This window comes from Salvelinus alpinus, chromosome 4, assembly GCF_045679555.1.
Source record: "Salvelinus alpinus chromosome 4, SLU_Salpinus.1, whole genome shotgun sequence".
NCBI classification, from domain to species: Eukaryota; Metazoa; Chordata; class Actinopteri; order Salmoniformes; family Salmonidae; genus Salvelinus; species Salvelinus alpinus.
The window spans coordinates 2,136,904-2,161,615 of NC_092089.1; the positions used below are offsets into that span (position 1 = coordinate 2,136,904).

General features: G+C 41.3%; 1 protein-coding gene and 1 long non-coding RNA gene across 2 annotated transcripts; one reads left to right on the top strand and one right to left on the bottom strand.

The window, feature by feature from the left end:
* Positions 1 to 352: 352 nt before the first annotated feature.
* LOC139572719 (uncharacterized) lies at positions 353 to 2,957 on the top strand. The gene is made up of 2 exons (XR_011674463.1): positions 353 to 2,266; positions 2,437 to 2,957. It is a non-coding gene; the product is annotated as an uncharacterized lncRNA (long non-coding RNA).
* Positions 2,958 to 3,095: 138 nt separating this feature from the next.
* LOC139572718 (mutS protein homolog 5-like) lies at positions 3,096 to 23,215 on the bottom strand. The gene is made up of 25 exons (XM_071395432.1): positions 23,129 to 23,215; positions 22,904 to 23,027; positions 22,553 to 22,633; positions 22,240 to 22,293; positions 21,999 to 22,120; positions 21,702 to 21,811; positions 21,558 to 21,593; positions 21,395 to 21,477; positions 21,215 to 21,260; positions 20,908 to 21,046; positions 20,734 to 20,796; positions 20,501 to 20,629; positions 20,332 to 20,404; positions 19,148 to 19,257; positions 18,298 to 18,384; positions 18,132 to 18,219; positions 8,547 to 8,614; positions 8,350 to 8,468; positions 8,098 to 8,224; positions 7,774 to 7,923; positions 6,439 to 6,513; positions 6,127 to 6,273; positions 5,705 to 5,842; positions 4,716 to 4,789; positions 3,096 to 3,953 (listed from the first exon to the last, which is right to left on the bottom strand). Exons 1-25 carry the CDS (start codon positions 23,213 to 23,215, stop codon positions 3,842 to 3,844), a joined length of 2,442 nt encoding a protein of 813 aa, XP_071251533.1. The 3' UTR covers positions 3,096 to 3,841.
* Between the last annotated feature and the right edge of the window lie 1,497 nt (positions 23,216 to 24,712).

Here is a 24,712-nt window from a genome sequence, read left to right on the forward strand (position 1 = left end):
CTACTATAGACACAGTCTTCTGTGGTCTACTATAGACACAGTCTTCTGTAGTCTACTATAGACACAGTCTTCTGTAGTCTACTATAGACACATTCTTCTGTAGTCTACTATAGACACATTCTTCTGTAGTCTACTATAGACACATTCTTCTGTAGTCTACTATAGACACATTCTTCTGTAGTCTACTATAGACACAGTCTTCTGTAGTCTACTATAGACACATTCTTCTGTAGTCTACTATAGATAGTGTTCTGTAGTCTACTATAGACACATTCTTCTGTAGTCTACTATAGACACAGTGTTCTGTGGTCTACTATAGACACAGTGTTCTGTAGTCTACTATAGACACAGTGTTCTGTAGTCTACTATAGACACAGTGTTCTGTAGTCTACTATAGACACCGTCTTCTGTAGTCTACTATAGACACAGTCTTCTGTAGTCTACTATAGACAGTGGTTACCGCCAAAGATGCAATGATCTACCTTGGATGTGAGTAAGATAGTGACCCATCAGGTGAGAGTATGGCCTTAAAATCTCTCCCCAAGGTTAACCAAAAAGTAAAGTTTCTGGCTAGGAAATAATGTTTTCATGATAGGAAAATACTGCAGACACTGGCAGGGCTCCTTGTGCAGTGTCATTTTGATTAGATAATTGATTATATGTGTGCCTCAAGAATAAGCTTCAGAAAACTCAGAATAAGCAGTGGTGGAAAAAGTACCCAATTGTCATACTTGAGTAAAAGTAAAGATACCTTAATATAACATGACTCAAGTATAAGTGAAAATCACCCAGTAAAATACTACTTGATTAAAAATTATGAATAATTTCAAATTCCTTATATTAAGTGAACAAGACGGCAGACTTTTCTTATTTTTGAAATTTACGGATAGCCAGGGGCACACTCCAACACTCAGACATCATTTACAAATGAAACATGTGTTTAGTGAGTCTAGCAGATCAGAGGCAGTAGGGATGACCAGGGATGTTCTCTTGATAAGTTTGTGAATTAGACCATTTTCCTGTTCTATTTTTGGGTGTCAGGGAAAATGTATGGAGTAAAAAGTACCACATTTTCTTTAGGAATGTAGTGAAGTAAAATGTGTCATAAATAGTAAAGTACAGATACCCCCAAAAACTTTAAAGTATTTTTACGTAAGTATGTTATACCATTGAGAATAAGATAGTCAAGATTGTTCTCAAGCTCCCATTCGGTACTCATGTTCAACCCTGTCTCTTTGATAAACTGAAATGGCTCAAGAGTTGCTCAAGTGAAACCAGAGTCACCCAAGTTGGGGGTTACCCACAACATTTTACATAACTATTTCCCAAATTTACAATACCTATGTAATTATTTTATCACATTGGTGACACCCAGCAGTATTCCACCAGAGGGAGCTCTACCAACTTTATTCCCTGTAGATTCAAGAGCTTCATCGGGAATAAAGTATTCCTCTATTCTACTCTTGTCTTGCAGTACTATGGAACAAATTACCACTGTGAATTAAATCTTTGTCATCAGAGAACAGCTTTAAAGCATCACATAAAAATAATGGTTGATTGATTAGGGGTATTTTTCTTTTCAAGAAGTGACTTGTGTAAGGGTTTATTTCAATTTTAACTAGGCGAGTCAGTTAAAAACAAATTCTTATTTACAATGACGTCCTATCCTGCAAAAACCATAACCCGGATGACACTGGGCCAATTGTGCACCGCCCTATGGGCCTCCCAATCACAGCCGGTTGTGATACAGCCTAGAATCAAACCAGGGTCTGTAGTGACACCTTGAGCACTGAGATGCAGTGCCTTAGACCGCTGCGCCACTCGGGAGCCTTGGGTACCTCTGTACTGTTGATTATGTTGTAAATATTTGTAATTGTTAATGTTTTTAAAACTGCATTGAGTGTAGTGTGTACAATGCGATATTGCCCATCTTTCATATTATTTGCCAAAGAGGATCACAATAGAAATAAACCTTCAATCTTTTTTTAATGTAAGTAATGTTGTCTCTGTCAGGAGCAGCCTTCGACTTTAAATGATCAAATCTATCAATAAAACACTCATGACTTGTATCGATTATGTCCCTGTGTGAGAGTGTACTGTATATGATATTACCCTGTGGTCCCAGATGAGGATGATCAGGAGGAGCAACGGGAGGAGGGGCCTCTGCAGTGTTTCCGCTGTGACCTGGGCTTCTGGGATGCCTGCTACACCACCAAAACCAACTGCAACATCGGGGAGAAGTGCTACACTGGCCGAGGGAAGGCAGGTGGGTCACATGGATAGACATGGCCGGCGGGTGCTGTGTGTGAGTGTTTTCTGTGTGTGTGTGTGGGGGCTGTGTGTGGGACATTACGGTGCTGGGTTTTGTGGATTTTTGGCAGAGAAATGTGAAGCAGAGCATATTAGTGTGTTGACTGTGTGTGTGTGTTTCTGTAGGTGACGTGTTGGACGTTAAGTTGCTGGGCTGTGTCAAGGCGAAGGAGTGTGAGCTGGTGACCAATGTGGAGATCTTCTCCAACACAACCATCTACATGATGACCAGGCACTGCTGCGACACACACTTCTGCAACACCGGACACACACTACCCCTCAACACACTCCTATCCCTGTCACTGCCTACAATAACCATCATCCACCTCTCCTCTCCCTGGCAGTGACTACAATAACCATGAGCCTCACCTTCAACAGACTACAATAACCACCATGCATCATAAAGTCCCCAGCAGCACACATTTATTACATTTTCTTAATTCTGTTAATATTCTGTGTTTATTTGTCAAGGAATATGGACAGTAATTAAAATGTGGATGTGCCAGATTAAGGCAAAAGTCTCATGTTCAACCCTTAGAAGCTGTCTCTGGGCTTGGGCAAAATTGTTTAGATGGTTTTATGGAATTCAATTTTGAATAGTAATTTTCTCATTCTGTTGTTGGCATAAACTAGAAAAGGAGACTGGATTTGATTTTCTATCATATTTATTGAACATTCTGAATTGTAACTGTGAATAACGTAATACGAATTGACATTGTCCTCAATCTTGGTTGGGATATTTTAAACACGTCAAAATTACTTTTATGTTCTCCTCCAAACCGAAATATTTCCAAAGAGAATACTACAGTATCTTCCATTGACTTTAATGTTATGGTAAATTCTAAAGTAGTATGCATCAATCTCTCAGACCCATAGGCACAGATCTAGGATCATCTTAACCTCTCTAAAACCATCAGCATTGTGGGGCAACTTCCTCCTACAGTCAGTGAAGCTGACGTCATACTGGTATACAGTAGTGTTGCTGTTAGACAGACAACAGTAGTACTGGTATACAGTAGTGCTGCTGTTAGATAGACAACAGTAGTACTGGTATACAGTAGTGTTGCTGTTAGATAGACAACAGTAGTACTGGTATACAGTAGTGTTGCTGTTAGACAGACAACAGTAGTACTGGTATACAGTAGTGTTGCTGTTAGACAGACAACAGTAGTACTGGTATACAGTAGTGTTGCTGTTAGACAGACAACAGTAGTACTGGTATACAGTAGTGTTGATGTTAGACAGACAACAGTAGTACTGGTATACAGTAGTGTTGCTGTTAGACAGACAACAGTAGTACTGGTATACAGTAGTGTTGATGTTAGACAGACAACAGTAGTACTGGTATACAGTAGTGTTGCTGTTAGACAGACAACAGTAGTACTGGTATACAGTAGTGTTGCTGTTAGACAGACAACAGTAGTACTGGTATACAGTAGTGTTGCTGTTAGACAGACAACAGTAGTACTGGTATACAGTAGTGTTGCTGTTAGACAGACAACAGTAGTACTGGTATACAGTAGTGTTGCTGTTAGAGCAGATCTCCTCCAGAGGGAAGCAGCTCCTCCTTCATGTAGCGCTGCAGATCCACACTCTGGTCCTCAAGGTTCACACACAGGAACTTCTTCACCACACAAACACACCTGACAGGGACACACACACAAAGAAAACACCTGTGTGTGATTGTGCGTATGTATTGCAGGCAGAATAACTTATTTAAATGTTCATCTGAGCCATCTTTGTTGCAGGTGAATGGTAACAGCTGAATAAGATGAGAAAAGAAGAAACCCGCACACTGATCTTGATAGTATCACTGCTCTTTAATAACTCTATGTATCGACTTCAAGGCCTTCCTCAGAGCTTTTGTGAGTGTTTATAATTAGCAACCTTATGTAGACATTGATCCACCCACATCCGTTCAATGCATCAAATGGGGTTGGAGTCGAGGGAAAATAAGCAAGTGTTACCAAATATAACAATGTGCATTTATTTCATAACTATTCTAATAACGTGTGTAGAACCACAATGAGGACATCGACCTATCAAGTCAGTTTTCATAAATCATTGGGTACAGTGCAAGAAAAAACGTTAAGAGTAAACCGAAGTGAAGGCATTCATTCATGTTCACATTTACATGCATTCTTTTATCTCAACTTATTTAAATGTAAAATCTGTCTTTAGATTCTCACCTGCACATTGACCCGGTACAGGTACTCCTCGTATTTAGCCTCGCTATTGTGTTACTATTTCCTTTTTATTGAGGAAATATTTGTCTCATTCTAACTCTGCACTGTTGGGAATGGGTTCGTCAGTAAGCATTACACTGTCTCCACCTGTTGTATTCGGCCAATAACATTTGATTTGACTTTGTGTGTGTGTGTGTTCACTGTGATTGTGTGACTTACTTGTTTGCCTGCTCCTCTGTAGATGGTCGGTCGATGCGTTTAATAGTCTTTCCTGTTCTGTACAGTTCAGATACCTACACAAACACACACGCACATACATAACTTACACTCTTAGTTTGCATTTCTGTTGAAAAAAATGTGATGCCTTATTGTACTTGTGTGCATAGACACAGGAAGTAGTTTGGGAGTGTGGGGGCTGCGTTATATATTCATTTTTGGTAGAAATAAAATTGTAAAAAAAATATTTGAGGGTGGGTGCTGGAAAAATATTTTTTGTCCGCATTACAGATGCTATATCAGTCCGCTAATAAGGCACTATTAAAGATGGAGTGCACTACTTTTGTGGAGAAAATATGATCAGAGAGCAGGGTCAGGCCCAGGACAATGAAGATGGACGGGGTATGATTCTGACATCTAGCTAAACAAAGAGAGGACCATGGACATTCAACAGGGGAAAGGAGGGAAACTCATTGGGGTCATAAAATGTATAGCTGGGGAGGTGACACCTACAAGAGGGTGGTGACCAAAAGGAGGGAAGAGTATTAGATGTTTTGTGAACTTTCTAAATGCATGCACTCAACTGACTGTATCCTTGGTATTAAACACTTAACTCTCTTGAGCTTTTGGTCTCAATTCCTTATTGCAAAGAGGTTGCAATAGCATTTTTCTTTTCAACAAATGGAAACAGGATGCACCTGAGCTCAATTATGAGTCTCATAGCAAAAGCGTCTGAATACTTATGTAAATAAGGTATGTTTTTTATTTGTAATAAATGTGCAAAAATGTCAAAAAAAGCTGTTTTCACTTTGTCATTATGGGGTATTGTGTGTATTTAAGGCTGTAATGAAACAAAACGTGGAAAAAGTCAAGGTCGGAATACTTTCCGAATGCACTCTCTATATATAAAAGAAAATCTTCCGATTTTTCAGGGAGTGCTGCAGCACCCCTACTTCCCGCAGCTATGCTAGTGTGTGTGTGGTGTAGTGTACCTCCACTCCTCTCTGTACGAGGCTGGGGGGAAGGCCTGCCAGTGTAGCGATGTTGGCTGCGTAGCTGGAGCGACAGATCCCATCCTTCAGCTGGTACAGAAACACCAATTCATCCCCATCCACCGCTGTCTCCAGAGTCTACACACACACACACACACACAAACATATCAAGGCTGGGATTCAGTCCAAGGCATGCTTAGGGCTTCAGTCCAAGGCATGCTTAGGGCAGACAATACACCTTTTAAAGGGTTTTTCCACAACAAATCCCAGCCTTTCATACTGAAAGGGACAGATAACACAGACACACAGACACACAGACACACACACACACACACACACACACACACACACACACACACACACACACACACACACACACACACACACACACACACACACACACACACACACACACACAGTACCAGTAGTGACAGCAGGCCTGAGGAAGGTAGGAGACCCAGCTGTAGCAGACTGTGGAAGTTAGTGGCCAATAGAATGTGAGGAACCTCGGCTGGAACTCTTTTCAGCCAATGAGAGATAGATGCCGCCAGAAGGGAAAGCCCATCCACCTGGTGAGAAACAGTTCAACAGTTTACTTCGACCCACATTGAAACACTGAAGCATAGAAAGACCCAAAGAAAGGCAAATAACTGGGCAGTGTAAGGGAGACCTTTCTCCTCCATCCCTCCTTTCATGTCTCTCACATGTTTCATCCCTCTTTCCCTCTCTCTCACCGTGTTAGTTCCTTTCCCAAACTCATCAATCAGGACCAGTGAGTGACCGCTGCTGTGGTTCAGAGCATGAGCCATCTGTAGCACAGACATACACACACATACGTGTACGACACACTGAGAATAGGTAAATGCATGTGTCTGTAATGCAGTGGTGTAAAGTATTTAAGTAAAAATACTTTAAAGTACTACTTAAGTAGTTTTTTGGGGGGTATCTGTACTTAACTATTTATATTTGTGAAAACTTTTACTCCACTACATTCCTAATGAAAATAATGTACTTTTTACTCCCATACATTTTCCCGGACACCCAAAAGTACTTGGTAAATTTTAAATTCTTAGCAAGACAGGAAAATAGTCAAATTCACGCACTTATCAAGAGAACTTCCCTGCCTACATACTGCCTCTGATCTGGCGGACTCACTAAACACACATGCTTTGTTTGTAAATGATGTCTGAGTGTTGGAGTGTGCCTCTGGCTATCAATATTAAAAAATAAATAATAATAATTGTGCTGTCTGGTTTGCTTAATATAAGGAATTTGAAATTATTTATACTTTTACTTTTGATACATAATGTAATTTTTTGGTTGACCTGACCAAATTCACATAGAATTGTGAGTTATAGATATTTCATTCCCATTGAAAGCAAGTCTAAGAAGCGATAGATCTGTTCTATGTGGGCTTTTTCTAATGCTTCGCGTTCTGAAGTTTGTTTTTGCGTCTTTTGGTTTTGTACACCAGCTTCAAAAAGCTGAATATACAATAGTTTTGGTTACGGAAAATATATTACACAGTGGTTTAGATGGTACAATGATTCTCTACACAATGACTGCTTGTTTTGTCACAAACTGAAATTTGGCAAACTATTTGGATTTTTGCAACCAGGAAATGGCGGGGCGATTTATGAATAGTGCATCTTGATCTTTAAGTATATTTTAGCATTTACATGTCATTTTAATACTTAAGTACATTTAAAACCAAATACTTTTAGAATTTTACTCAAGTAGTATTTATATCCTGCCTGGTTGGCCCTGACCGGGGCTATCGTTGGATGGGGCCAGTGTCCCCCGACCCCCCGTCTCAACCTCCAGTATCTATACTGCAATAGTCTATGTGCCGGGGGGCTAGGGTCAGTCTGTTATATCTGGTGTAATTCTCCTGTCTTATCTGGTGTCCTGTGTGAATTTAAGTATACTCCCTCTAATTCTCTCTCTCTGACTTTCACTTTTACTGGAGTTATTTTCTATTAAGGTATCTTTACTTTTACTCAATTATGACAATTTGGTACTTTTTCCACCATTGGCGTAGTGTATGTGTGTGTGTAGTGTGTGTGTACCTGGTTGAGGTCTATCATGAAGGTGCTGAGTCCTACAGACACAGATTCTCTGCTCTGCATGCGTGTGAAGATTCCGTCCACCAGACCAATCTCTGCCTCCTTCGCTGGCACATCAGAACCAATCAGAGCCATGAACACAATCAGACCCACCTGACCCAGCCAATCAGAAGGAAGAGAAAACAATCTATCCTGAAACAACTCAAGAACTGTATCTGCCTTTGACACTTTCTCTCTGTGTGTGTGTGTGTGTGTGTGTGTGTGTGTGTGTGTGTGTGTGTGTGTGTGTGAGTGAGTGAGTGTGAGTAAGTGAGTGTGTGTCCTTGCCTGTTTGAGGTAGATGCTCTTGCCAGATGAGTTGGGTCCGGTGATGATCTTAACCCGTCCCCGAGTCTCAGAACTCAGGAAGGAGTTAGACACAAACATAGGAGAACACAACTCCAACAGAGGGTGTCTGAGAGAGTGAGAGAGAGATCTGAGCAACAACAACCCTTATCTGCCTCTCTAACCTCCTCCCTGGATACCCTAGGGGTTCATACAGGCATCTAACCAACTGGAATGGGGTCTGAGTGTGCGTACCTGGCCTGTCTGAGTGTTATCCTGTGGTGGTTGGCCAGAGTGGGGGTAGTGTATCCGTACTCCTGGGAGGCATGGCTCAGTGCCATCAGACAGTCCAGCTCAGCACTCAGATCCAGAACCTACACACACACACACACACATAGCATAATCCCACAAAAAGGTAAGTGTGCACACAGAGATACCACAAAGACGCACACCTTGTACAGACAGGCGCTTCTCCCCAGCACTGTGGTCTGCAGCTGTGTCATAACTGCTGTCTCCATGTCTGAGAGAGAGAGAGAGAGAGAGAGAGAGAGAGAGAGAGAGAGAGAGAGAGAGAGAGAGAGAGAGAGAGAGAGAGATTCAGACATGCAGAGAGTATGGTCTACTTTTTTTCCCCAAAAGGGTTTCTTCGGTTGTACCCTAGAGATCTTCACGGGTCAACCTGTACCCGAATACCCGATCCGGGACCCGAGCGGGTCCGGATCCTGAATTGTAAATAACGTCACGGGTCTGGGTCGGATCTCATATGATTGTCACAGGTCTTGGGTATGTGTAATTTTAACTCACTTGTCCGGAAGGGCCTGTAAATATCCGAACGCGACTGCTGCAGCAGAGAGACAAGACAGAAATGGTATAATTTATGCTGCTGGTCTTGCTTTTCAGAAGAGTGGAGATTGGTGCGTGTAGCTTGTTGTTGGCCAATCATAAGTCATCAAAGTGCCAATAGGCTACAATCATAGTCTCCATGTGAGGCAAAAGTTAGGACATATCTTATCAACGGAAGATGGAATTAAAAGGGAGACTGCTACTTAATATTCTGAAAAGAGTTGATGTTATTTGTAACTGTAGGATGAGAAAGCGCACGCACTGCAGCATCAGTTAGCATAGTTAGCTAGCGTTACTAGCTTCTCGTCCTGGTTTGATGCCGTCCAAGACTGGTACTACGTAATCATATTGGATCAAATCAAATTGTATTTGTCACATGCACCGGAAACAACAAGCCCTTAACCAACAATGCAGTTCAAGAAATAGAGTTAAGAAAATATTTACTAAATAAACAAAAGTTTAAAAAAATTATAATCTAAAAGATAATAAGAAAATTACATAACAATAACGAGGTTATATACAGGGGGTACCAGTACTGAGTCAACGTGCGAGGATACAGGTTAGTCGAGGTCATTTGTAAAGTGACTATGCATAGATGATAAACAGCGAGTAGCAGCCGTGTAAAAACAAAGGGGGGGTCACTGTAAATAGTTCAGGTGGCCATTTGATTAATTGTTAATAATAGCAGTCTTATGGCTTGGGGGTAGAAGCTGTTAAGGAGCCTTTTGGTCCTAGACTTGGCGCTCCGGTACCACTTGACTGTTCTCTCTGCTACCGCACGGCTATGACTTGGGTGGGACCGGAGTCTTTGACCTTTTTTTGGGCCTTCCTCTGACACCGCCTAGTATATACAGTGGGGAGAACAAGTATTTGATACACTGACAATTTTGCAGGTTTTCCTACTTACAAAGCATGTAGAGGTCTGTAATTTTTATCATAGGTACACTTCAACTGTGAGAGAAGGAATCTAAAACAAAAATCCAGAAAATCACATTGTATGATTTTTAAGTAATTAATTTGCATTTTATTGCATGACATAAGTATTTGATACATCAGAAAAGCAGAACTGAATATTTGGTACAGAAACCTTAGTTTGCAATTACAGAGATCATACGTTTCCTGTAGTTCTTGACCAGGTTTGCACACACTGCAGCAGGGATTTTGGCCCACTCCTCCATACAGACCTTCTCCAGATCCTTCAGGTTTCGGGGCTGTCGCTGGGCAATACGGACTTTCGGCTCCCTCCAAAGATTTTCTATTGGGTTCAGGTCTGGAGACTGGCTAGGCCACTCCAGGACCTTGAGATGCTTCTTACGGAGCCACTCCTTAGTTGCCCTGGCTGTGTGTTTCGGGTCGTTGTCATGCTGGAAGACCCAGCCACGACCCATCTTCAATGCTCTTACTGAGGGAAGGAGGTTGTTGGTCAAGATCTCGCGATACATGGCCCCATCCATCCTCCCCTCAATACGGTGCAGTCGTCCTGTCCCCTTTGCAGAAAAGCATCCCCAAAGAATGATGTTTCCACCTCCATGCTTCACGGTTGGGATGGTGTTCTTGGGGTTGTACTCATCCTTCTATTCCTCCAAACACGGCGAGTGGAGTTTAGAGCAAAAAGCTCTATTTTTGTCTCATCAGACCACATGACCTTCTCCCATTCCTCCTCTGGATCATCCAGATGGTCATTGGCAAACTTCAGACGGGCCTGGACATGCGCTGGCTTGAGCAGGGGGACCTTGCGTGCACTGCAGGATTTTAATCCATGACGGCGTAGTGTGTTACTAATGGTTTTCTTTGAGACTGTGGTCCCAGCTCTCTTCAGGTCATTGACCAGGTCCTGCCGTGTAGTTCTGGGCTGATCCCTCACATTCCTCATGATCATTGATGCCCCACGAGGTGAGATCTTGCATGGAGCCCCAGACCGAGGGTGATTGACCGTCATCTTGAACTTCTTCCATTTTCTAATAATTGTGCCAACAGTTGTTGCCTTCTCACCAAGCTGCTTGGCTATTGTCCTGTAGCCCATCCCAGCCTTGTACAGGTCTACAATTTATCCCTGATGTCCTTACACAGCTCTCTGGTCTTGGCCATTGTGGAGAGGTTGGAGTCTGTTTGATTGAGTGTGTGGACAGGTGTCTTTTATACAGGTAACGAGTTCAAACAGGTGCAGTTAATACAGGTAATGAGTAGAGAACAGGAGGGCTTCTTAAAGAAAAACTAACAGGTCTGTGAGAGCCGGAATTCTTACTGGTTGGTAGGTGATCAAATACTTATGTCATGCAATAAAATGCAAATTAATTACTTAAAAATCATACAATGTGATTTTCTGGATTTTTGTTTTAGATTCCGTCTCTCACAGTTGAAGTGTACCTATGATAAAAATGACAGACCTCTACATGCTTTGTAAGTAGGAAAACCTGCAAAATCGGCAGTGTATCAAATACTTGTTCTCCCCACTGTAGGTCCTAGATGTCAGGAAGATTGGCCCAGTGATGTACAAGGCCGTACGCACTACCCTCTGTAGCGCCTTATGGTCAGATTGTCACGATCGTTATATGGTGGAAGAGAGGAGGACCAAGGCGCAGCGTGAGAACAATACATCTTCTATTTATTGAAGACGAAAATGAAGAACACTTAAACAAACTACAAAACAACAAACGAACGAACGTGACGCTATAAACAAATAGTGCAGACACAGGCAACTAACATAGACAATAACCCACAAACTACCCAATGAATATGGCTGCCTAAATATGGTTCCCAATCAGAGACAACGATAGACAGCTGTCTCTAATTGAGAACCAATCTAGGCAACCATAGACATACATCACACCTAGACTAGCAAACACCCATAGACATACAAAAAACCCTAGACAATAACAAAAACACCTGCATCCCCCATGTCACACCCTGACCTAACTAAAATAATAAAGAGAACAAAGATAGCTAAGGCCAGGGCGTGACACAGATGCCGAGCAGTTGCTATACCAGGCGGTGATGCAACCAGTCAGAATGCAGCTGTAGAACTTTTTGAGGATCTGGGGACCCATGACAAATCTTTTCATTCTCCTGAGGGGCAAAAGGTGTTGTCGTGCCCTCTTCACAACTGTCTTGGTGAGTTTGGACCATGATAGTTTGTTGGTGATGTGGACACCAAGGAACTTGAAACTCTCGACCTGCTCCACTTCAGCCCCGCGATATTAATAGGGGCCTGTTCGGCCCTCCTTTTCCTATAGTCCCAGTTGTCTCGAAAGCACCATAAATCCAGAGAATGCCAGACTGATTACAAAATTTGCCCACAAAGGACCACTGCACCACCTTCCTGTTCAAGTGAGCACAGCACAACAAGGTGAGTCCAAAAAATGTATTGTATGCTGCTGCATATGGCAGGGAGATATGTATACTGTAGCTAAGAAAGTAATACTAAGTGTATGTTGTGTAGTAAGCTGTTAGTAGCCCATGTGCCTCACCCAAATCATTTGATCTCCGCTGTAAGTGGTCTGTATGCAGCTAAAATGAGGTCAGAGACCAAGAGCAGCACTGCCCCCTCAAGATTCTGAGCCTGCTTGGCAGGGTTGGTCCTGCAAAGCCAAAGCCCCCTAAAGGGAGAGCATAATATACAAGGAAATTCTCAAAGCTGCTAATGAGAACCTTGACGACCTTTGTACCTAGCCGGTGGGGATTCCGGTGGGGTGCCCCCACCCAGGCAGTGGCAGTGCTGGCAACACTAGCTGCAGTAACCCATGGGGAGGGCGTCACACTCGGACATTCAGAGAGGGGGTGACCTATCTTGAGTTGGGCTCTGGGATGGTGCAATTGTTGAGAAAGTGAGCTTATGATTGTGTGGGGGTAAGGGCTGAGTGTGTGTGGGTGTATGTGTGTATCCCACAACTGTTGCGAAGGAAGAAGTAAAAGATGTTAGGGACAATAGAGGATGATCCACAGCTATATATAATAAAAATCGAGGTGAGAGCGATGGAAATGCATTTGGCAGTTGATCTACTTCAATTCGGTAAATGGCACTGTGTGCTCTTTTCAAAGAATGGATCCCAGTCGGTTCAGGGCTATGGGATACAGGGGGTCGAGGGTGGTCTGCCGGGCATTGGGATGACAACCCAACTCGAGATGAGGGCTTTTAGCGGGTGGAATAGTAGGGACCAATTGGAGGTTTACTTAGTAGAAATGCAAATATCATGGTACAACTATATAGACACTCAATCATTATGTTACTTTTTAATAGTACGTTTAAAAATATATATTTTGATAAAAATAATTGAAAGTTGTGTCTCATTATGGTAAGTGGTGAAATAAGTATAGCCAGTTACAATTGTAATGGCTTAGCAGATAATAAGAAAAGACGATCAGTATTTACCTGGCTAAAAGAGAAGGATTATAATATCTATTGTTTACAGGAAACCCATTCAACAGTTTTAGATGAAGTTTTGTGGAAAAAGAATGGGGGGGCAAAATATATTTCTCCCATGGGCAAAGAAATTCAAAAGGGGTGATGGTTTTAATTAACAATAATTTTAATCCAAATGTGCAAATTGTCCAAACAGATCCTCAAGGTAGATGGATTATTTTAAATATGTCATTGGACAATAAACATATGGCTTATTAACCTATACGGTCCGAATAATGATGATCCAAGCTTCTTTGAAAATATATATAAGAATTTATCAACTCTACAAGCAACACTAGACTCTATTATTATAGTGGGAGATTTTAATACAGTCTTAAAATACCTCTATGGACCGGAAAGGAAATCACACTACAAACTATCACCCTCAGGCACTTAAGGAAATCATGAATGTCATGGATATATTGGAATTAGTGGATATATGGAGACTTAAATACCCTGACTTAGTGAGATATACATGGCGGAGGCTTAATCAAGCTAGTCGTCGTGACTACTTTCTTATACCATTCTCTCTGGCACCAAAAGTTTAAAAAGTGTTGATAGGGGACAGAATGTGGTCGGATCATCACATAATTGGCATATATATTACTCTTACAGAATTTCCACGTGGGCGAGGATATTGGAAATTTAATCAAAGTCTACTAGATGATAAATTGTTTAGAACTAGGACAGAAGATTTTATAACTGACTTTTTCAGACATAACATAGGTACAGCAGATCCCCGTATTGTATGGGACACTTTTAAGTGTGCCTTTAGAGGCCATGCAATTCAGTACTCATCTATAAAACAAAAGCAATTTAGATCAAAAGAGTCCATATTAACAAAGGAAATTGAAGGACTAACAGTACAGTTAGATAGCAATAAAAACGGTAGCATAGAGGCACAGAATAAGTTAGAGGAAAAACAAAAAGAAATGGAGGAACTTATTCAAGAAAGATCCAGTGTAATATATTATAAAAATAAAGCGAACTGGATGGAATATGGGGAAAAATGCACCAAATTCTTTTTCAATCTTCAATATAGAAATGCTACCAAAAAGAAATGTATTAAAACTTGTTACAAATGATGGAGTCACACATGATTCACCAAATGATATTTTGAAAGAGGAAGTAAAGTACTTTAAGAATATGTTTTCATTTCAGGCTCCTCCATCTCCACTAACTGAAACTAATTGTATGGATTTTTCCCCTAATAATAATGTAAAATTAACATCTGTACAGAAAGACTCATGTGAAGGCCAAATTACGGAGGAGGAACTGCTTGATGCAATTGGGGCCTTTAAGGATGGGAAAACTCCAGGGCTGGATGGCATACCAGTGGAAGTATACAAATGTTTTTTGATATATTCAAAGGACCATTATTAGCTTGTTTTAACCACTCCTATATAAATGGTAGATTATCAGACACACAACAAGAAGGTCTGATATCATTATTACTGAAACAGGACCCAAGTGGTATATATAAAGATCCAGTCCATTAAAAAAATTGGAGACCTCTTACACTTCAGTGTTGTGATGCAAAAATCCTAGCAAAATGCTTGGCGCATAGAATAAAAAAAGTTTTGTCAGATATTATTCATCCTAATCAGACAGGTTTTTTACATGGACGATACATTGGAGATAATATAAGGCAAGTACTGGAAACAATAGAACACTATGAAATATCGGGGACACCAGGCCTGGTTTTCATACCTGATTTTGAAAAGGCTTTTGATAAAGTACAACTGGAGTTTATATATAAATGCCTAGAATATTTCAATTTTGGGGAATCTCTTATAAAATGGGTTAAAATTATGTATAGTAACCCTAGGTGTAAAATAGTAAATAATGGCTACATCTCAGAAAGTTTTAAACTATCTAGAGGAGTAAAACAAGGTTGTCCACTATCAGCATATATATTTATTATTGCCATCGAAATGTTAGCTGTTAAAATTAGATCAAACATGAATATTAAGGGATTAGAAATCCGTGGCTTAAAAACTAAGGTGTCATTGTACGCTGATGATTCATGTTTTCTTTTAAACCCACAACTAGAGTCTCTCCACGGCCTCTTAGAGGATCTAGATACCTTTGCTATCCTCTCTGGATTAAAACCAAATTATGATAAATGTACCATATTACGTATTGGATCACTAAAAAATACACATTTTACATTGCCATGTAGTTTAGCAATTAAATGGTCTGACGGAGATGTGGACATACTCGGTATAAAAATCCCAAAAGAAAGAAATGATCTCACTCCAATAAATTTTTATAGAAAGTTAGCAAAAATAGATAAGATCTTGCTACCATGGAAAGGAAAATACCTGTCTATTTGTGGAAAAATCACCCTTTAGTCATATCACAGTTTACCTATTTGCTTATGGTTTTGCCTACACCTAGTGACCTGCTTTTTAAATTATATGAACAAAAAATATTCCATTTTATTTGGAACGGCAAGCCAGATAAAATTAAAAGGGCCTATTTATATAACGAATATGAATTCGGAGGGCAGAAATTATTAAATATTAAAGCATTAGACCTCTCACTAAAGGCATCAGTCATACAAAAGTTATACTTAGATCCAAACTGGTTCTCTAGTAAATTGGTACAAATGTCTCATCCTATGTTCAAGAAGGGCCTTTTTCCCTTTATTCAGATTGCACCTGCTCACTTTCGGTTGTTTGAAAAGGAGATAATCTCCAAAATATCCTTATTTTTTAAACAAGCCTTAGAAAGTTGGTTGCAATTTCAGTTTAATCCATCTGAAAGGACGGAACAAATAGTACAACAAATATTGTGGTTAAATTCAAATATAGTAATTGATTAAAAAAAATGTATTTATCGAAGAAATGTTTAAAAAAGTTTTTGTGAATGATATCATAAATAGGACTGGTGGAGTTATGTCACACATGCAGCTAACACAGACATATGGAAATGTCTGCTCTACCCAAAATTACAACCAATTAATTGCAGCATTACCACAAAAATGGAAGAGGCAAGTAGAAGGGGAAAAAAGTAAGGAACTTGTATGTCGGCCCTATATTAAAGAACATAAATGGTTAAAGAAAAGTGTGATAAATAAAAACATATACCAATTTCATTTAAGGACCAAAAAACTGACAGCTGTGCCATATAAATTGCAAAATAGTTGGGAAGAGATTTTCGATGTACCCATTTCCATGGCACATGGTTTATGAATTGATACGCAAAACAACGCCGGATTCAAAACTTCGAATTTTTCAATTTAAATTACTGTACAAAATTCTTGCAACTAATAGAATGTTATATATATGGGGGATACAATCTTCCCAGCTCTGCAGATTCTGCTGTGAGGAGGCAGAGTCATTAGATCATTTATTTTGGTATTGTCCATATGTAGCTCATTTTTGGTCACAGGTCCAGGAATGGCTGAAGAATTGCAACATTTGCCTAGAACGAATGCTACAGATAGCAATACTGGGGGATTTGAAAAGCCATAGTCAATCAATCAATAATTAAATAATTATTTTAGCAATTATTTTTTATTTACAATCTGTAGAAGCTATGAGAATAGGAAGGTTCAACTTTTTGTGAAGCATCACAGCACAGTTGAAAAATATATGGCAAATAAAAATCCGAAATGGATGATGTTGGAAGATAGATGGGAAGGGTTGAGTGGAACTGAAGGGTGGGACTAATAACAAGATAAACAATGTAGGGCATACGGGATCTGTGAAATGTGTATAGGTACGGAGCTTTTGTGAAATAGCACAGTTACAAGTGGAAATAAAACTGGATGGACAACAGAAATAGAGGAAGGACTAAGAACAAACAAGAGAGAACTATTATAAAGTAGACTGTCTGTAAAATGGGTATAAGATGTATAAATTGAAGGTAAAAGCAGAAGTGTTTATCAGTTTACTCCAATTGGGGGATCGGTGGTAGGGTTGCGGGGAATAATAATAAAGGTATATTCTTTAAAAAAGTATGTATGTCTATATAGGTATGTGTATGTATATATGTGTATATGTATGCATGCGTGTATGGATATATATATTTACCCCCAAAAATATGGGGGATTGGAAATGATGCAGACAATTACATTGGAAGCAACATTCTTTCTGCAATATTAAGCTGATCCACCCCTTTAAAAAAAAAATGTAAAAAAATAATTTGATCTATTTTCACTTCTTAACTGCTGTTGGAACTCTGCTGTTGGGAAAGCTTTATGTAGGCCCTAACAGTTATTGGGCACCGTTTGTCACCGTTATAGTGCAATTAATGTATTGTTGAGTGTCGTGTTGTTTAGTGGCTTTGCTGGTATGCATCCCACAATTGTTTTTTTCACCCCACCAAGATTTACATGCTAAAATCGCCACTGGTACCAACACACATTGACTTGGTACCGGTACCCCCTGTATATATACCCTCGTTATTATTATGTAATTTTACTTTTTATTACATTTTTTACTTTAGTTTATTTAGTAAATCTTTTCTTAACTCTTATTTAATTCACTATATTGATGGTTAAGGGCTTGTAAGTAAGCATTTCACGGTAAGGTCTACACCTGTTGTATTCGGCACATGTTTGATTTGTTTGTTGTATTTGATACCATTCCACTTCATTAACATGAGCCCGTTCTCCCCAATTAAGGTGCCACCAACCCTGTGGTATATATATTTATATTCCGGTCTCTGACATTGCTCGTTCTGATATTTATTTTCTGGATTATGTGTGTCCCCATTTTAGAGAGGATAGAGAGAGAGACGAGAGAAGAGGAGCGAGAGAAAGAGAGGGGAGGGCTGACAGCCTGACCTTTGGTGTCACAGTGTAAGTCTCCCAGCAGGTCATCTAGCTCCTTGGTTCTCTGACTGCGGTAGTGCAGACGCTCCTCAGACAGAAACTAAACACATACAGTGAGAACATACACACATCATAAACTCACACTCACAGTGGGAGCAAACATACACATGTATCATACACACACCATGAAGTCAAGGCTCTCTATCTCAAAGTCCTCTTTCTCCACCATGCTGGGCAACCGAGGGAACGAGAGCAGGAACCCTATCTGAGAGAGAAAGAAAGAGATAAATAAATTATGTTGATAGGATAGGACATCCAGATTACAATTTCACCTCATTTTATGGATATTTAGAAAGCATCAGCATCATATTGATCCTGACAGTCAGCAAGGTACACTTAAGATTTATTTGTTTAGCATTTAGCATCCTTGTTAGCATGTAAACCAGAGATGGATAACCCCATGATGGATGTCAGATCAGGGGGATGTAGATAGACAGTAGTAGTAGATGTCAGACCAGGGGGATGTACACAGACAGTAATAGTAGATGTCTCAGACCAAGGGGATTTAGACAGACAGTAATAGTAGATGTCAGACCAAGGGGATGTAGACAAACAGTAGTAGTAGATGTCAGACCAGGAGGATGTAGACAGACAGTAGTAGTAGATGTCAGACCAGGGAGATGTAGACAGACAGTAATAGTAGATGTCTCAGACCAGGGGGATGTAGACAGACAGTAATAGTAGATGTCAGACCAAGGGGATGTAGACAAACAGTAGTAGTAGATGTCAGACCAGGGAGATGTAGACAGACAGTAATAGTAGATGTCTCAGACCAGGGGGATGTAGACAGACAGTAATAGTAGATGTCAGACCAGTGGAATGTAGACAGACAGTAATAGTAGATGTCAGACCAGGGGGATGTAGACAGACAATAGTAGTAGATGTCAGACCAGGGGGATGTAGACAGACAATAGTAGTAGATGTCAGACCAGGGGAATGTAGACAGACAGTAATAGTAGATGTCAGACCAGGGGGATGTAGATGACGCAGCAGGAGGGGATGCGGGTGTCCAGGTGCTCCAGCTCTCTGCGAGCCACGTCTGTCAGGAAGTCAGACAGTCCCATCATCCTCCTCTTCTCTGGCAGAGGGAGCAGACGGAGGTGAGTAAGATGACCCTAACCTTCACCAAACCTTAACCATCAGCTAACCCTAACCTTCAGCTAACCTTACCCTAAATTTCATCTAACCTTACCCTAACCTTCAACAAACATAACCCTAACCTTTGTAGGAGTAAGTGCTTAGACATATAGAGACAGATATGACACTATTGAGCAAAGACAGGTGTACATTAGACTACAAGAGGAGAAGGCAACACGTGAGTGCATTTGCCATTCTGGTAAAAACAGGAAACTAAGACATAACAGACATAATGGCCAAAGCCATAAAAAGCATAAAGGCTTAGGGTAAAAAGGAAGAGGCGACACTTAAAGTACATTGTCTATTGTAGAGGACAGGAAACTAAAGCAAGGCCATGAGTGCATAGGATAGCTGGACATACCGAGGTCAGAGGGACACACAAAGGAGGGTGCCAGCCAAATGACCAACAGATGGACTATAGGCATAATACATATTAATTTTAGGACACGAGAGGGTCCTGCCACCATTGTAATCTAATCAAGAGCGGATACAGGCGTTATTGGGCATGAACAAGCAGGAAGCCTGAAATGAAAGATAATGGTGGCAGATGACCTAAGGGAAGTAACTTAATTTACATGTAGGATGGACTCATATGCTATATGTGTATAAATACAGAACCAGCTCTGGGAAAGTGTGTGTGGTCCGCGTACCATCCCGGCTTCTGATATTTTGTATTAAAAGCCTATATTGAATTCACAAGTTCTTGTAAGTGTTATATTTTGAAACGATTATCCACGACACCTTCAACAAACATAACCCTAACCTTTAACAAACATAACCCTAACCTTTAACAAACATAACCCTAACCTTCAACAAACATAACCCTAACCTTCAACAAACATAACCCTAACCTTCAACAAACATAACTCTAACCTTCAACAAACATAACTCTGACCTTCAACAAACATAACTCTGACCTTCAACAAACATAACTCTGACCTTCAACAAACATAACTCTGACCTTCAACAAACATAACTCTAACCTTCAGCATTCCCTAATGTTATGAACACTCACTCTCGTCTATAGCAGGGTCCACATTGGGTTTGACAGTGAAACGGTTTTCTGCTAAACTGCCCTCAAAGTCCACCTATACAAGACACAAATCACAGAATAAAATGAGAATGAAACACATTGACATACAGAACATGGGAGCTGCACCTGGCGTGTGTACTGTGTGTCCCACCACTCTGCTGATGAGCGAGGCGATGTAGTAAAGGTCGTCTGAGAATCCCTCACTGATCTCCTGGAAGAGTTGGATGGATTGAGGCAGGGAGCGCACTGTGTCCCTGATACACACCGCACTATACACTGTCTACAACACAGACACAAACACACACTATTCACACTGCACCGTAGATTGTCTAATATACATTCAGACACACTATTCATATAAATAAATGGCCGTAGAACTCCTACCTTGTAGAGACCCTGCCAGTCAGAGACTTTGGTGTGAGACAGAGACATCGAACGCAGGAGAGTCTACAGCAAGAGAAATAATACTCTTTATTACAGAAAATTCATACTCATCACTGATGTTGCAGACTGAGGCCTGCATGGCGCTGAAGGGTAAAGTTCACAGGTCATGGTTACCGGGATGTTCCTGATGTTGCGTAGGGAGGACTGCAAAGTGTTTAGGGAGTCAGAGTTGCGTGGACAGGAGAAGAATCTCACAACTTCCTGTCTCCTGTTCAACACCGCCAGGTCACGAGTCGGCCTCAGAAACCACTGGCTGAGAGAGAGAGAGGATTTCACAATAACCAACATCTATCAGAACAAGGAGGGATAGATTATGACTACGCACCAGAAACAGGTACTGAGGTATTGATTATGTTTCTCAGATATAACCTGTGTGTGGTTGGTTTCTGACACTTCAACCATGAGAACAGGCTTTCCTCACCGAAGCAGTTTGGAGCCAAACTTGCACCTGCAGTGATTCAGTATCCCTGAAACAGAGACACCAACACCCATGACATCATCACTACAGGAAACACGACTGAGAAATCACTGCATCTCATAATGCGAGTGTGAGAATGTACTGATATCACATCAGCCATTAACTTCCCATAATGTGTGTTACCATAGAGACTGAGCCCTTCCTTCTCCCCAGACTGCAGCTTGTACACAGAGGGGTGCAGCTCCGACTTGAAGATCTGCAGCACGCTGGAACACACACAAACAACAAACATGGCAGAGAGAGTGTGTGTGTGTGTTTGTGTCTGTTTGTCTCCAGGGGGACTGACCTGTAAGTATCCTGGTCCACGTACACTACGTCTTTCCTGTAAGAGGAATGAAATTCAGATGTGAAAAAAACATTCAACCACAATACCTATACACAACTGACCTATCTCTCTGTATGTGTGTGTTGTGTTGTGTGTGTGTCTTACAGTGTGTAGGTGTGGAACTGTAAGATGGGGACCCCCACACTGCTGTCCTCTAGCTCCACTCCCACTCTCCTCCTGTCCAGACACTTCAGCAACGCACCTACTGACCGCAGCTAGGACACACACACAAATAAACACACACACACACACACACACACACACAACATTTTCAATTTAATCTCAAATGTCAGTGTGAGGTTATTTTCCTGGAACAAGGGGGAGGAGAACTCACCATGAGGGGGGAGGAGAACTCAACATGAGGGGGAGGAGAACTCATCATGAGGGGGGAGGAGAACTCACCATGAGGGGGGAGTCGAAGGAGATGCAGGAGGAGAGGTAGGAGATTCTCTCTCTCTCTGAGACGGCGGGAGGAAGGAAGGGAAAATGGGCAGACAACAGCCTCTGCTTACTGACCTCCAGACCTGTTGTAAAGAGAGGGAGAGAGAGAGAATCTGTAACTGAAAACTTGACTATTGATGTTCAAAAGTTACACTTAGAACAATACCTAGTGTATTACCATAGGCAAGGCAGCTGTTCTTACCAAAGTCCACATAGGGATAGGTCACCACCTCAGGCCTGTAGTCTGGGTTGGCTCCTGGAAGCAGGGAGGAGAGAGGGAGTCAGAACAAGAGAGGGGGATAGAAGAGAGAAAAAGAAGAGAGTGAGAGATAGAAGCGAGTTTGAGAGAGAGCGATAGAAGGGCAAGCAGATAAAGTGAGAAAGGGGGAGAAAGTGCAAATGTATAAAGATTTTTTTTAGCATTAACCTTTACCCTCCACCTTAACCATCACCCCTCCCCGGCCAGACTAAAGTTTTGCCTTCCCCAGTCCTCCCTGTGGGGTGCTCCTCCTCACCCAGTCCCTGCATGAACTGGACCATGCAGCGTTCCTGCTTAGCACTGGTAATGATCACATGAGGGCTCACCTCCCGGACCACTGAGAGAGGGAGGGGGAGAGGGGAGGGGGCAGAGGCAGAGGCAGGGGACCGGGGACAGGGGGAAGGAGAGGAGAAGAAGAGGAGAACAGGGGGAGAGGACAGGGGAGGGAGAGGAGAAAGAGACAGGGGAGAAGGGGACCAGGGGAGGGAGGGGGGAGAGGACAGGGGGACGGAGAAATGTGTTTGGGTCAGTTAGTAGTTCAGGTGTGTGTACTGACTACCTCTGGTTAGTGTGTGTAAGTGTATGTGTGTTTAACTTTAGTATATACCTCTGGCCAACAGTTGGAGCTCGTGGTTGTCTGAGGTGTCAGGCATGTAGTGCAGAGTGAAGTCTCTGCTGTCATAGAAACACAACCCCAACTGCCCATGCTGGGCAAACACACTCAGCAACACCTGGACACACACACACACATGCTCTTAATCTGCCTTGGCCCATTGTTTGTAGTTTGTATAGCACACATGACATGTGTGTGTGTGTTCACTGTTGCTCTCACCTCATGTGATTCTTCCTCCTCCTCCTCTTCTCCATTCATATTGGGGAGCCCAGACAGGCCTCCTCTGACATCACCAGGCACCGCCATATACTCTCTAGGCTACACAGACACGCAGACAAATTTGGCCTGAACTTTGTCACGTCAATCATTATATCATAATTTGGCTACTGTTAGTTTGCTAACGTAAACTACTTTGAATTTCACTTATGTAGTAGGCCTAGCCCTTTCCGTTTACAGACATATAGAATGTGCGCCTCAGTTATGGCATGTCTGTTAGTTAGCAACTTACCGGTGGTCTATGTCAACTGACTTTAACGTTTACTCGTCTTTTTGCTGCTGTGTGTGTAGTTGATTTTAAGCGCGTCTCTCACTGTGACCTGGCACCGGGCGCGAGGCATGTCACCAAGCGCGCTAAATTCATCCCCACGTGCGCTGGCGTGGCTGCAGCAGAATTAAAGCCAAAGATGATAGATAAATGAAATATAAAATTAAATATATTTTTCTCTATATTTTGAATTGTATTTTTAAGTAATCACCGTATGTCTAATAAATCAATGTGTGTGTTTATTTCATGAAAATAATGTCATTCTATGTTTAATATCTTATTTCCCTGAGCCTCCTTTCGCCATTGAAATTCTCAGTCTGGTCTTGTTGGCCCCTGTTGATATACATGTAAATATATTTACATACACAGCTCTGATTGGCAGATAGGATATTACAGCACATCCACCCTTACCCCTTCAAAGTAGTAGGATACATACTCATCAGAATAATCAGATCAGATTGTGATGTCGTGATCTGGGACAAAAACATCATCCCAACTGAACATGCTGACACAAAAATGACATTATCATAATGTTATTTCGACCTCATAGTGTAAATTACATTTTTGACTGCACTGCCCCTTTAAGGGGTGATTCTCCCATATACACCAATGTAGCAGCTGGGTTTGGTCTACTTATATAGTTCATTGACAGTATACGAACCAGAAAACATTTGCAAGTGGCAGTGGTGTAGTGAAGGGCACACACAGGTATACGCAGTATACTCACTTATTTTTCAGTGGGCATTGCATATACTCACTTCTTAATCCCCACTGATACCTATCAAAGCAGTGTTATTTTTAATTTTACCATTATTTAACTAGGCAAGTCAGTAAAGAACAAATTCTTATTTTCAATGACAGCCTAGGAACAGTGGGTTAACTGCCTTGTTCAGGGGCAGAACGACAGATTTGTACCTCGTCAGCTCGGGGATTTGAACTTGCAATTAATAGGGCTGATGGAACAGATTGGACTGTTTAGCTTAAAATGTTGATAAAATATTATTTCTTCACATTTTAGGCGCAACAATGTACACATGACTGTGTGAATATTACAAAATGCAATTTGGGGAAAACACCTTTCTAAAATGTGCACCGCACATGTGAGCTGTTTAATGGACAGAGATGGGAATATCTGTTAGAAAGTGGTGGGATTTAAAGATGCAATAACTGTCATGGGTTGCTAATATGATTAGGATAATTCCTTTGGCTGCTAGACAATGAAAGTAAGTTGAAAGAAAACCAATAGAAGATGAGAACGT

Coding starts and splice junctions, on each gene's coding strand:
- LOC139572718 (XM_071395432.1), bottom strand. CDS start 23,215: ATGGCGGTGCCTGGTGATGTCAGAGGAGGCCTGTCTGGGCTCCCCAAT. Junction 18,220..18,297: donor GCCTTGACTTCATGGTGTGT/GTATGATACATG, acceptor GTATGTGTTTAG/TTTCTGTCTGAGGAGCGTCT. Junction 8,615..18,131: donor CTTACACTGTGACACCAAAG/GTCAGGCTGTCA, acceptor TCTCTCTCTCAG/ACATGGAGACAGCAGTTATG.